We start from the raw sequence: 14068 nt of genomic DNA, 5'->3' as shown, positions 1-14068 counted from the left end.
AGATGGAGCCTTGAATGTGTCTGGAATAAGTGCAGACTGTTAATTTTATGAAAGAATGCATTAAGTTTCTGTCTTGATTATCATCTGCTGCTTGAGTTGTTAGAGCATAGGCACTTTGACTGGTTCAGCAGGATGCAGTATTGTATCATTTCAGTGTGGAAATGTTAAACTTATGTTCTTTGATGCTGGAGTGTAGAATGAGATCCCATTCTCTGGTCCATCAAGTCACACACCATCACTTCTTTGGGTTATTTCCTGTGAGAAAATCTGAAATCACATTTACGAGATTGCAGTAAACATGGACAAGGAGTTAGGTGTCCAGACTAATGCGGCTGAAAACATAGCACTGATACACGAAAATGTGTACCGGAAACTAATATTTATTGCCCCAAGTGCCTTGATGATTACCATCATTTTGATCAGATTTTATGAAGCAGAGAGTGATGAATAGTGTGGTATTTATACCTACAAATAAATGACTTACTAATTTTCGATGCATAGATATTAACAATATCATGATGTCCATACAACTTGAAAATCAATGGAATGGAATACTGATACTAATGAAATAATATTATAAAGTTGGAAAAGGCAGCAGATGTATTTAATGTTACATTAATAAACCTGGCTTCTTAGGCAATAAAAATGTGGTTTTATTTTTAATTTTTGTACATATTTACAGTTCTTTGGGATTTAATCACAATTTGTTAAGAATGCAGCTTCTGACAGCTGTTTTGCTTTATTAGTGTGTACCTTGGTCTGTTAAACATTCCTGAAGTTTTTCCTTCATGATGGGGTCATCAGAACACAATGAATTAATGCCTCAGTGAACAGAATAATCTTTTATAAAGCATAAATTTGTTACTCACAAATTTTAACTTTTCGTTAAGGTTGATCTTAAGCAATTTGGTTATGTTAAATTGTTGGCAGATGTAACAATCTTGGATAGGTGTTTTCTGTATTGTTCGTTTTATAGGTGATGATGAGCAAGCATGGCTGCACAAATGGTCACTCACTCAAACATCTCTGGTTTTCACTTATGCTCACCATAGATATATTATTTGCAATTTTTATGGGATCTGTGTTGCATGAAAGTTAGTTTGAATGGCTCAACATGTCCTAATTTTCTGGTTTACCAGAAGAAATCATGTTAGATTATAGCATTGAGAGGGTTTTTGGCAAAGTGTGATGGCTATTGAACATACCATAGTGAATCATTCAATTTTAAAATCAATCTTCATTGAAATGATAGAACTATATTCTTGGCACCTGCTCTTTCTAATAGTATTAAAGCAACAAATACTGCAAATATTTTAAGTCATCTCTGCTACCATTAGTCCTGCATTTCCTGACTCTTTTTTTCTCATTGTAGTCTTCTTTTAAGTCAATCCATTTTGCCCAACCTTTTTTCAGTTAGTATATTCTATCTGTTGAGTATATTGTATCTATGTGATTCTGAAAGATCTGCAAAATACTCCCCTGTGATTGCTATAATTTCAACAATGTGTGGTGGTACTAATCTGGTTACTAGTCACTTACATTTCTTCTTCCCAGTAATGGGAAAGTTTGTAGTCTCAAAACTAAAAATTCTTTTTGGATATTGACTGCTGTTAAACATAAATTGACACAACACCACTGTTTTTAGATTCACTTATTTCTCACAGTTATGCTTGAATTGACTTTTTGGTTGGGACACTGACCAGTTTCTTCACATATCAGTGACAACATTCATCATGAAACTCTTCATCTTTAAAATCACAGTTAATACAGCACAGTTAGTTGGAGCACAGTTCATATATAAAACTTGATACAAATGAACACAAACTTGCATTGTAAACTTAAGAGTACTTTCTAGACACCGACTTTACTCCATGATTGTGGGTACTGATAAAGAGATGTTAGTGTGGTGGTGATTGTGATACGCAGACTGAAGGTCTTCAGATTGGGAGGGTTATTTATAAACTGGCGTAATGATATTTTTGGATTTTAACAACTGTGTATTTGTTTATAAAACTCTATGGTTGAAATTTATTGGAGTATACATACTATGTGTTCCATGAATGTCTTGGTTTGCAAAGCAGGTGGTTAATTGGTAAATTATAAAAGGCTACAGAACTATTTTGTATGTGTCCACTACAAATTACCTGATTATGAGTACAGTTCTAATATTTAAAATTCTGATAGTTTCTGCAAATTCCTATTGTGTAGCTTAATTGATTAATGAAGGGTGTCATTCAGTCCAGAAAATTAGGGAAAAAAAAGTATAGCGGTAAATCTGTGACATAAACAAGTATAACATCACAAAAGGCAACTGTAAATTTGGGTGTATATGAATTTCAGTACTAATTATCTATTAAGTTAATTAGTTTCGAGAAAATTAAAATATCTTACTGTAAAGTTTAAATGCTAGGTGTTAATATTTCCAAAACAACTGTTTAGCTCAGTCAGAGACTACCTCTACATACTATTATGATAGTTTTAGTTATCCTTTACTGTTAATCAGTATCATTTGCAGAAAACTGAACACATTGTCCTAATCAGCATATTGAAAATTATCAGCTGAATAATGAATTTGTATGATATATGGTCTGATTAACTTTTTGGCAGATGTGGTCAAAAGCTACATATGTACTTGTGTATAACTAAGATGCAAAATAAAAACTGAGGAAAAGAAGAATAGTACATGGAATTGTTTTAGCTTGCTTTGTTTCAAGTGGACTCTAAAAAGATTTCAAGTATCACTTTCCTTGAGTATGTGGGTGTCAGCAGATCAAAATATGATTAATAGCAGAAATTTGCTCCTGATACTGTGTAGTTCAAATCTTACAGTTTTCTGTTGCCAAAGGACCTTTATGAAAAGGAACATTGTATGGTGAAATTTTTTCTTTGTTTTGCAATGTAGGCAACATTTCTTGTACATTTTTGGCCCCCTGCTCTAGAAGACTAGGAATATATTTGTCAGTTCTTGCTTTACAGTTTGTAGAGTAATCACCAAAAAGAATACCTTTTGCAGCTCATAAAACATGACAATAATCTTTCTGATCGATTAAATTGACTTCACTTTCTTAGTGTTAAATCATTGACTACTTGATTGCTTTGTTTCTGTTGTGGATTGGTTGACTAATGACTCATTTATTGTGGAAAAAATCTATTAAAATCTTTTCCAAATGGTCCAGTTTCTGTTAAAGATTTTGTTTTCGTATTTGTTTTCATGTGGATCATCATCAAAAGAAATATGGCAGTCATGTATTTCTTAGCAGCTGAAACTGAAGGAGAAGACTGCTTATAAATCTAGTTTGAATAAAACCTAAATCTCATAAGACATTGTAATACTAATGTTTGTTAAAATGTATGAGATGGTGTATACATAATATGTGTTTGTTTATCTGTAAGAACTAATTCTAAATTCACTTCTGTTAGATTCAAGAGCATAGCATGCTAAGTAATAGTGATAGTTAACTGTAATTTGGTCTACACAAATTCACCCAAATGGATATTTGAATGTTGCTACATGTTTGGATGTATTAATTATGCATTTTGCTATTTAATTCCAATAGGTGGAGACTATTATTTACATATTCACAGAACACAAAATCTTCATTTTAAATTTGGCTTGACTCTGTTATTGATATCAGTTGAAAATACAAATTGCTATAACCAGTCACATTTATTGTACTATACTTTCACTCTGTATTTTGGATATTCTACCTTCATCTTCAGGTGGCTTTATATCAATAATGAGGAATGTGTGTGCTGTATGTTTGACATTTGGGTAACCTGACGCACATCGCTTTGGAAAGTCTAAATCTACTCAAACAGTAGTTTATGAATTCTTTGACTGTGCTTAAAATTCCTTGATTAACATAAAGTAGCTGCAGATATTTTCCTAGACCTTTGAAAAGCCTTCAGTACACTGTGCCATAAACTGTTGATCAAAAAATTACAAAGACAAGGTGTAAGAATTGTAGCATGTTGCTGGATGAGTTCATACCTAAGGAACTGCAGGCAGAAGTATCACTTCAGTACAAGTTAAACACTCAGAATAAAACAAGAAAACAACTTCTTCCTTTCCAGTAAACCATTAATAAAGCATGGTGTATCTGGTAGCTCATTCATAGGACTGTTTTTATCGCCTTGATTTTGTAGAATGTATGAGTTCTTTATCCCATCTGCTGATGACACTAGCAGTGGATCCAGCCAAGATATATTGTGGTCAGTAGTAGGAAGTTCTATGAAAGAACTCTGAGTGGTTCACCAAAAATAAGTCACTGTGAATACAGAACTATCTGTGTACATCAACTTTCATTTATTTCTGCCCTTTAGCCACATGCCTATTCAAGTAAGATCAAATATGATTCTCTAGAAAACATAAATGTGTCAAAACTTTTGGATATGTGGGTTCAGCAGGACTTAAATGAGACATGCATGTGAATAACTTGTCAAAGATACTCTCATCCTTGTGCTACAATATGAGAATATTAAATTCTACAACATGCAGAACAAAGTACTGCAAACCAACTGTGCACATTTCCACTCACTGCTCCAATATAGGACCATTTCCTTGGGACACTCATTTCATAGCAAAACTGTTTGTAGAATACAAAAAAATGAATTGTAAGAATAATTTGTGGCTTTAAAAAATGAAGTCCAGTAAGCTATGCTTTACAGTGCTTGGTGTTTTGAATGTTTCATGTTTATCCATTTATGAAACTATCTTATTTAGTAAGGATTACTTCTTGGGGACTGGCAAATTATTTCTGTAAAAGAAGTTTTGAATATGAAAAATAAATTTTAAGAATAGGTTCCCAATTTTAATTTGCCAATTTATTATACTGTTACTATGTATTACTGTGTATTATGGTATCCTTATTTTGATATGTCCTTAAACAGTTACTGATAAACTTAGATTTTGAGCATATTAACCTACTTGGGTATTGTGTATTGAACCGGGGACCTAGAAACGATGGAGAGGCTTTGTCCCACTGTAGTCCTCAGTGGTTCACAACCCCACAGCAGTCCACCCACCTCACCACTGCCCCTCACCGAGCCCAGGGTTATTGTGCAGTTCGGCCCCCAGTGAACTCGCCCGCCTCTGGGAAACATCTCATACCAGATGAATGTAACCCCAAATGTTTGTGTGGTAGAGTAATTATGGTGTACACATACATGGAGACAGTGTTTGCACAGCAATCGCCAACATAGTGTAACTGAGGCAAAATAAGGGAACCAGTCCACATTCGCTGAGGCAGATGGAAAACCACCTAAAAACCATCCACAGGCTGGCCTGCAAATCGGACCTCACCACTAATCTGCCAGGCGGATTCGTACCAGGGACAAGCATGCATTCCAGCTCGGGAAGCAGCGCGTTGGACTATGTGGCTATCTGGGCGGGTGTCGTGAACCTACTTACTTTCACTTCTTTTTTGCTGATAGTAAATATAACTGTGTCTTCATTTTGGCCTGTCCAGTATCACTTGTACAACTGGTGCTTTATGATAAAACTGGACGAATAAAAAGTTATTCAGTGACTCTACTGTCTGTTAGTGGAGACAGACCTTCTCCACTCAAGTTTACATTACATAGTAAAATATATATATGTGTGTGTGTGTGTGTGTGTGTGTGTGTGTGTGTGTGTGTGTGTGTGTGTGTGTGTGAGGGGGGGGGGGGGGGATGGAGAGTAGAAAAATTATTTTTGAAGTCATTAGCCCACTGCAGACTACAAGTGTGGGAAGCACTGCTTGTACATAGGTGGAAATACCAGCAAAAATATATTTATGTTAATATTGATAAATGTTTTATACAATAAGGATTTGTCTTGTTCACTACCATGACAATATTATAAAAAGGGTAGTTGCTACTCACCATATAGGGGAGATGCTGAGGTAAGAATATACAACAGTAAGTGTGATAACATAACAAAACAGTTAGCAGATAATATGTCACAGCTTATCTTTATTCTCAAAAATCTTTTGTCAGAGAGAGGATGACTGTAAAAAACAGGAAATAACTATTTCTTGTGGGCTTTCATAGTCTTAATGCAAATTGTTTTTCACAAGAACTGTATGTATAATAAATTAATTGTAATATGATTTATGATAGTAAATCATACAACATGTTTGTTATTTTAAACTTTAAATGATTAATGGAAAATCTCATATAAGATGTGAAACAAATACTAACAAGGAGATAGAGGGGCTGGCCAGTACTTACCTCAGCTCAGTACAGCCGATAGATACACATAAAACAGAACCGAAAATTTACATTCCTAGCTTTCGGAACAAATGTTCCTTCATCAGGGAGGAGAGAGGGGAAAGAAAGGGAAGAAGGGAAAGGAGATTCAGTTACTCACAACCCAGGCTATGAAGCAACAGGGAAAGGAAAATAGGGAGGGTAGCAAGGATGGAGGCATGGTTGTCAGAGGGAAGCCAAAGATATTCTACTGTAAGTACTGTGCCAGCTTCAAACCAAAGAGGAGGCATACAGAAGTAAAGAGGTATATAGTATAAAGATAAACACAACTATGTAGGATGAAAAGATGCGTGAATGGCTAAAGAGGAAAGGGAAAGAGGAGAAGACTGAAGAGTAAATGGGAGTGAGGTTGTTTAACGTAGGTTCAGTCCAGGGGGATGGCGGGATGAAAGGATGTGTTGGAGTGCAAGTTCCCATCTCCGCAGTTCAGAGGGACTGGTGTTGGGTGGGAGAAGCCAAATGGCACATACGGTGTAGCAGGTTCCTAGGTCCCTAGAATTATGCTGGAGGGCATGCTCCGCTACTGGGTATTGGGCATCTCCCAGGCGGACAGTTCGTCTGTGTCCGTTCATGCGCTCAGCCAGTTTAGTTGTTGTCATGCCGATGTAAAAGGCTGTGCAGTGCAGGCATGTCAGTTGATAAATGACATGTGTAGTTTCACAAGTGGCCCTGCCTTGAATTGTGTATGTTTTACCAGTAGCGGGACTGGAGTAGGTGGTTGTGGGGGGATGCATGGGGCAAGTTTTGCAGCGGGGTCGGTTACAGGGGTAGGAACCGCTGGGTAGAAAAGGTAGTCTGGGAATATTGTAGGGTTTAACAAGGATGTTACGGAGGTTAGGGGGGCAACGAAAGGCAACTCTGGGTGGTGTGGGGAGAATTTTGTCAAGGGATGATCTCATTTCAGGGGTTGACTTGAGAAAGTCATATCCCTGGCGGAGTAATTTGTTGATGTTTTCGAGGCCAGGATAATATTGGGTGACAAGGGGGATGCTTCTGTGTGGTCTGGGGGTAGGAACATTGTTGTTGGATGGGGAGGAATGTATTGCTCGGGAGATCTGTTTGTGGACAAGGTCTGCAGGATAGTTGCGGGAGAGGAAAGCACTGGTCAGGTTATTGGTGTAATTGTTGAGGGATTCATCACTGGAGCAGATGCGTTTGCCACGAATACCTAGGCTGTAGGGAAGGGAGCGTTTGATGTGGAATGGATGGCAGCTATCGAAGTGAAGGTACTGTTGTTTGTTTGTGGGTTTGATATGGACAGAGGTGTGGATGTGAGCTTCAACAAGATGAAGGTCAACATCCAGGAAGGTGGCTTTGGTTTTGGAGAAGGACCAGGTGAAATTCAGATTCTAAAAGGAGTTGAGGTTATGGAGGAAATTAAGGAGTGTTTCTTCACCATGAGTCCAGACCACAAAGATGTCATCTATAAACCTATACCAGGCCAGGGGAAGCAGCTGTTGGGTCTTCAGGAAAGCCTCCTCCATGCGGCCCATGAAGAGGTTGGCATAGGACGGAGCCATCCTGGTTCCCATGGCTGTTCCCCTGATTTGTTTGTAGGTCTGGCCTTCAAAAGTGAAGTAGTTATGGGTGAGGATGAAGTTGGTAAGTGTGATAAGGAACGAGGTTTATGGAAGATCTTCGGGTGGGCGTTGGGAGAGGTAGTGCTCAAGGGCAGATGTTTGTGTAAAGGGATGTAGCATCTATGGTGACAAGAAAGGTTTCAGGTGGGAGATGAGTGGGAATGGATTTGAGGCGTTCTAGGAAGTGGTTTGTGTCTTTGATGTAGGATGGGAGTCTGCGGGTGATAGGTTGGAGGTGCTGGTCTACCAGAGCTGAGATTCGTTCGGTTGGGGCTTTGAAGCCTGCTACAATGGGGCGGCCAGGATGGTTCTCTTTGTGGATTTCGGGTAATAGGTAGAAGGTAGGGGTACGTGGCTCAGGTGGAATGAGTAAGTCTATGGAAGCCGTTGTGAGGCCTTGTGAGGGACCTTGGATTTTTAGGATTTTTTGCAGCTCAGTCTGGATGGAGGGAATGGGATCCTGGGTAACAGCTTTGTAGGTTGAGGTGTCAGAGAGTTGACGCAGTCCTTCTGCCACATACTCCACACGGTCAAGTACGACAGTTGTGGAGCCTTTATCCGCCGGGAGGATGACAATAGAGTGGTCTATTTTCAGCTCCTTAATGGCACGGGATTCAGCTGGGGTGATGTTGGGGGTTGTCGGGATGTTCTTCAAGAAGGACTGGGAGGCAACACTGGATGTGAGGAATTCCTGAAATGTCTGCAAGGGATGGTTTTGGGGGAGGGGAGGAGGATCCCTTTGGGAAGGCAGTCGGAACTGTTCTAGACAGGGTTCAACACTGGGTCTAGTATTTGGGGGCTGTGTTTGGGTAGTGAAGTGATATTTCCAGTTGAGGTTCCGGGTGAATGAGAGGAGATCTTTAACCAGGGCAGTGTGGTTGAATTTAGGCGTGGGGCTAAAGGTTAAGCCTTTTGATAGAACAGATGTCTCTGGAGGAGAGAGGGATCTGGATGAGAGGTTTAGGACTGAATTGGGACTAGTGATATGTGGCATTTGACTGTGGTTATAGTTGACATTTTGTCTGTGTGGGGTGTGTGCTGGGATGGGGAGATTGAGTAGGGTGGCTAGGCTAGGTTTGTTGGCTATGAGAGGGGTTTGTTGAAGGTTCTGTTGTGGTTGGTGTTTGTGAGGGATAGGGAGAGGGACCCCACTTCTTAGGTGTTGCACTAGCACTGTGGATAGTTTTTTCAGGTGGTGTGTGGCATGGAACTCAAGTTTGCAGCTGGCTTCTAGGATGATGTTCCTGAGTGTGTTCTCCAAGCAAGGGTTTGAGAGGTGAAGGACTTTGAAGAGAGATAGGAGCTGTTGGGAGTGGTGGTTACACGAAGTAGTGTAGAGATTCAGGACAAGTTGGGTAAGGGCTAAGGATTGAAGGTTCTGGAAGTCCAGGAGAGACTGGTGGAAGGAGGAATTACACCCGGAGATGGGAACTTTTAAGGTAAGCCCTTTAGGGATAATTCCAAAGGTTAAGCAGGACCAGAGGAAAAGTATGTGGGATTGCAGTTTGGCTACGGTGAATGCATGTTTCCGGAATGAATGTAAATAATGTGGTATAGGATTAGGGTACATAGTGGGTAACTGGTGGGTAGGGAAATTAAATAACTAAAGTTGAAATAGTAATCATAAGAAGGAATAAAACGGGGAGGGAAGGACGAGAAAGAAAGAAATTGTGTTGGTAATGTTCAATACCAAAGGAAGACCACTAATAAGAAAAATACGGAAAAAGTTGGCCAGACCAAGCAAGTATGTCCAGATCAGGGGAAAAGAACACACGTTGCTCAAAAACAGAGATAACGAGTGGCGCAAAAGCGATCGCGCGTGCCGCAAAAGCGATCGCGCGTGCCGCAAAAATAATCGCGGGTGGCACAGAAATGTCCCAAAAAATTTTTTTTGTGGCCAATGGCACAAAAATATCGCCAGCAACAGGAAATCGACGGAAATGGATGATACTGGTAGGTGTGGAAGAGATTGTTGGCAGTGATTGTTGGCGAATAACGAACGTTAAAACTATGGAATGTTGAATAAATAAATCAATAAATAAAAAAGAGTACTATAAACGGAACAAGATAATAGGAAGAAGATGAAACTAGCACAGTTGGTGACGAAAATATTTATTTATGTATATATAAAACACTGAAAAAGAGAAAGTGTTAAGATGACAGATGTAAGTGATAGCTAACAAAAGGGACAAAACAATGAAGGATGTGGACCATATAGGTGATCTAAATGATTAATGGAAAATCTCATATAAGATGTGAAACAAATACTAACAAAGAGATAGAGGGGCTGGCCAGTACTTACCTCAGCTCAGTACAGCCGATAGATACACATAAAACAGAACCGAAAATTTACATTCCTAGCTTTCGGAACAAATGTTCCTTCATCAGGGAGGAGAGAGGGGAAAGAAAGGGAAGAAGGGAAAGGAGATTCAGTTACTCACAACCCAGGCTATGAAGCAACAGGGAAAGGAAAATAGGGAGGGTAGCAAGGATGGAGGCATGGTTGTCAGAGGGAAGCCAAAGATATTCTACTGTAAGTACTGTGCCAGCTTCAAACCAAAGAGGAGGCATACAGAAGTAAAGAGGTATATAGTATAAAGATAAACACAACTATGTAGGATGAAAAGATGCGTGAATGGCTAAAGAGGAAAGGGAAAGAGGAGAAGACTGAAGAGTAAATGGGAGTGAGGTTGTTTAACGTAGGTTCAGTCCAGGGGTATTCGTGGCAAACACATCTGCTCCAGTGATGAATCCCTCAACAATTACACCAATAACCTGACCAGTGCTTTCCTCTCCCGCAACTATCCTGCAGACCTTGTCCACAAACAGATCTCCCGAGCAATACATTCCTCCCCATCCAACAACAATGTTCCTACCCCCAGACCACACAGAAGCATCCCCCTTGTCACCCAATATTATCCTGGCCTCGAAAACATCAACAAATTACTCTGCCAGGGATATGACTTTCTCAAGTCAACCCCTGAAATGAGATCATCCCTTGACAAAATTCTCCCCACACCACCCAGAGTTGCCTTTCGTCGCCCCCCTAACCTCCGTAACATCCTTGTTAAACCCTACAGTATTCCCAGACTACCTTCTCTACCCAGCGGTTACTACCCCTGTAACCGACCCCACTGCAAAACCTGCCCCATGCATCCCCCCACAACCACCTACTCCAGCCCCGCTACTGGTAAAACATACACAATTCAAGGCAGGGCCACTTGTGAAACTACACATGTCATTTATCAACTGACATGCCTGCACTGCACAGCCTTTTACATCGGCATGACAACAACTAAACTGACTGAGCGCATGAACGGACACAGACGAACTGTCCGCCTGGGAGATGCCCAATACCCAGTAGCGGAGCATGCCCTCCAGCATAATTCTAGGGACCTAGGAACCTGCTACACCGTATGTGCCATTTGGCTTCTCCCACCCAACACCAGTCCCTCTGAACTGCGGAGATGGGAACTTGCACTCCAACACATCCTTTCATCCCGCCATCCCCCTGGACTGAACCTACGTTAAACAACCTCACTCCCATTTACTCTTCAGTCTTCTCCTCTTTCCCTTTCCTCTTTAGCCATTCACGCATCTTTTCATCCTACATAGTTGTGTTTATCTTTATACTATATACCTCTTTACTTCTGTATGCCTCCTCTTTGGTTTGAAGCTGGCACAGTACTTACAGTAGAATATCTTTGGCTTCCCTCTGACAACCATGCCTCCATCCTTGCTACCCTCCCTATTTTCCTTTCCCTGTTGCTTCATAGCCTGGGTTGTGAGTAACTGAATCTCCTTTCCCTTCTTCCCTTTCTTTCCCCTCTCTCCTCCCTGATGAAGGAACATTTGTTCCGAAAGCTAGGAATGTAAATTTTCGGTTCTGTTTTATGTGTATCTATCGGCTGTACTGAGCTGAGGTAAGTACTGGCCAGCCCCTCTATCTCTTTATTTTAAACTTTTTCAGTCACCAAGCAAATGCAGGAAGCCAATAAATTTGTGGGGTTTATTCAAAAGGAGCTTTACTGGCCACTGTGTTGACACTGTGTGTAGAGCTTTACAAGTTTGTTGAAACAGTTATTTAAGTGTGAAGTATAAATACTTTAGTAATGGGCAACATATTATTCTAGAAGGTAATGAAGCATTACACTGTTTTATTACAGTTGTAAACATTTCAGGAAACATGTGAAGGAGCTGTTAGATCTTCGTGGTTCTACATGGGCGTACAGCACTGAAGAATCATTAAGTGGATACAAAATAGTATTGAAAACACTAAAAGAACATGGTGAAAACTCTACATTTTTTGGAAATACATTGCGTGAGTACTCCAGATTTTCTGTGTGTTTGTTAATTTATAACATGTACTCATACTTACACAGTGGACATAATTTCTTTTTGTCTTTATGTGCATGTATGGAAATATTACTTACTTTATATACTGAACAGCAGATTTAAATCGTAAATAATTCATGATTTTGTTATTTGTTGTTTTGACAGATTAAATTGTTACACACTATAGAAGAGCTAAAACGTTTTATTTCTTTCTTTGGCCTGCATCTGTTTTAAGATAGAGGATCTCTCTTATTCCTCATGAACATCCTTCTACCTTTGTGGTTGAAACAGTTACTATGATGTGCTTCTGACAAGAAGCTGAAACTTGTGTTTTTTGAAATGATTATTTGTGACCTAGATCACATAACTAATGAAGTATTGAATAGGATTGGGGAGAAGAGAAGTTTGTGGCACAACTTGATTAGAAGAAGGGATCGGTTGGTAGGACATGTTCTGAGGCATCAAGGGATCACCAATTTAGTATTGGAGGGCAGCGTGGATGGTAAAAATCATAGAGGGAGACCAAGAGATGAATACACTAAGCAGATTCAGAAGGATGTAGGTTGCGGTAGGTACTGGGAGATGATGAAGCTTGCACAGAATAGAGTAGCATGGAGAGTTGCATCAAACCAGTCTCAGGACTGAAGACCACAACAACAACAACATATATGGGAAACAGTACATCTGTTACTTAAGCAGATGTAAACAGATTCAATCCACAAATCATGCAATACAAAATCTGAACGATAAATTATTGCCAACTGGTATTGTATGTGATTTGACAAAAGCATTTGATTCTGCAGGTCATGGTATTCTCCTACAGAGACTAAAGTATTATGATATTAGACATATTGATGATAATTGGTTTTATCTTATCTAACTATAAGGCTGCAGTGTTGCATTAACAAACTCAGGAAAGGTACATAATGAAACAGCATCTTTGGAGTGGGGAATAATCACCAAAGGAGTACCAGGGGAGTCTTTGTTATGTTATTTTTATATATAACTGATCTTCCATCATATATGCAAGAAACCAAAATTATTCTCTTTGCTGATGACACAACTATTATAATTAAGCATAGTGGAGTAACTTCGACAAATGAAAATATTTGCTTGGAAGTTTCAAATGGACTGTCACTGAATTTAAATAAAACATTAATCACACAATTCAATGTTCCACAAGGGCTGATCAAACCACTACAAATAATAAATAAAAGAAAATATTCTAAATTATTAGGTGCTTATGTTGATAAGAACCTAAACTGGAAGTCCCATGTTGCAGATCTTCATAAACATCGTAGCTCTGCAACTTTTGCATTAGAGATTTGAAAGATGAAAATGTAAAGAAGTTGACTTAATTTTCTTATTTACATTCACTAATATCATGTGGCATTATATACTGGTGTAATTTATCATTGAGGAAGAAGAGTGTTTGTTGCCCAGAAGCATGTAATAAGGATAATGTGTACTGTCCAGTCCAGAAACACTTATATAAAGTTCTTTAACATGTTGACTGCTACATGCTAAGAGATGGATGTTTCACCAACAGGACAGACCAGGTCATGATGTCGGCTGTGAAGCTCTCCAGTGGCCACCAGCAGGCACACGATGTCAGGCATAGGACTCCACTGTGGCCACTGGCAGACTCATGGTTGTCAATGGTTTAAACAATTAGGCAGAATGACAATGGTCTCACAGTGCATTTACTCCTTTATAAAGTTTATTGTTAACAATACATCACAGTTTGAAACCAACAGCAACATTCATAAACATAACACGAGAAGGAGAAGTGCTTTACACTATCTCTCAGCCTTAGTATGGCACACAAAGAAGTGAGGTATTTTACCATTAAAATCTTTGATCAGCTACCCAGTGATGTAAAGAATTTAACTTAAAACACAAAT

General features: G+C 39.3%; 1 protein-coding gene across 1 annotated transcript in view; it reads left to right on the top strand.

The window, feature by feature from the left end:
* LOC126190448 (uncharacterized) overlaps nt 1-14068 on the top strand; it is a 167523-nt gene that overhangs the window by 145475 nt on the left and 7980 nt on the right. The window contains exon 4 of the mRNA XM_049931022.1: nt 12011-12150. Coding sequence (XP_049786979.1) covers nt 12011-12150 — 140 coding nt within the window. The remainder of the gene's footprint in view (nt 1-12010; nt 12151-14068) is intronic.

This window comes from Schistocerca cancellata, chromosome 1 (assembly GCF_023864275.1).
Source record: "Schistocerca cancellata isolate TAMUIC-IGC-003103 chromosome 1, iqSchCanc2.1, whole genome shotgun sequence".
Classification (NCBI taxonomy): Eukaryota; Metazoa; Arthropoda; class Insecta; order Orthoptera; family Acrididae; genus Schistocerca; species Schistocerca cancellata.
The sequence above is the reverse complement of the archived record's forward strand: the minus strand, read 5'-3'. Positions and strand labels throughout refer to the sequence as shown.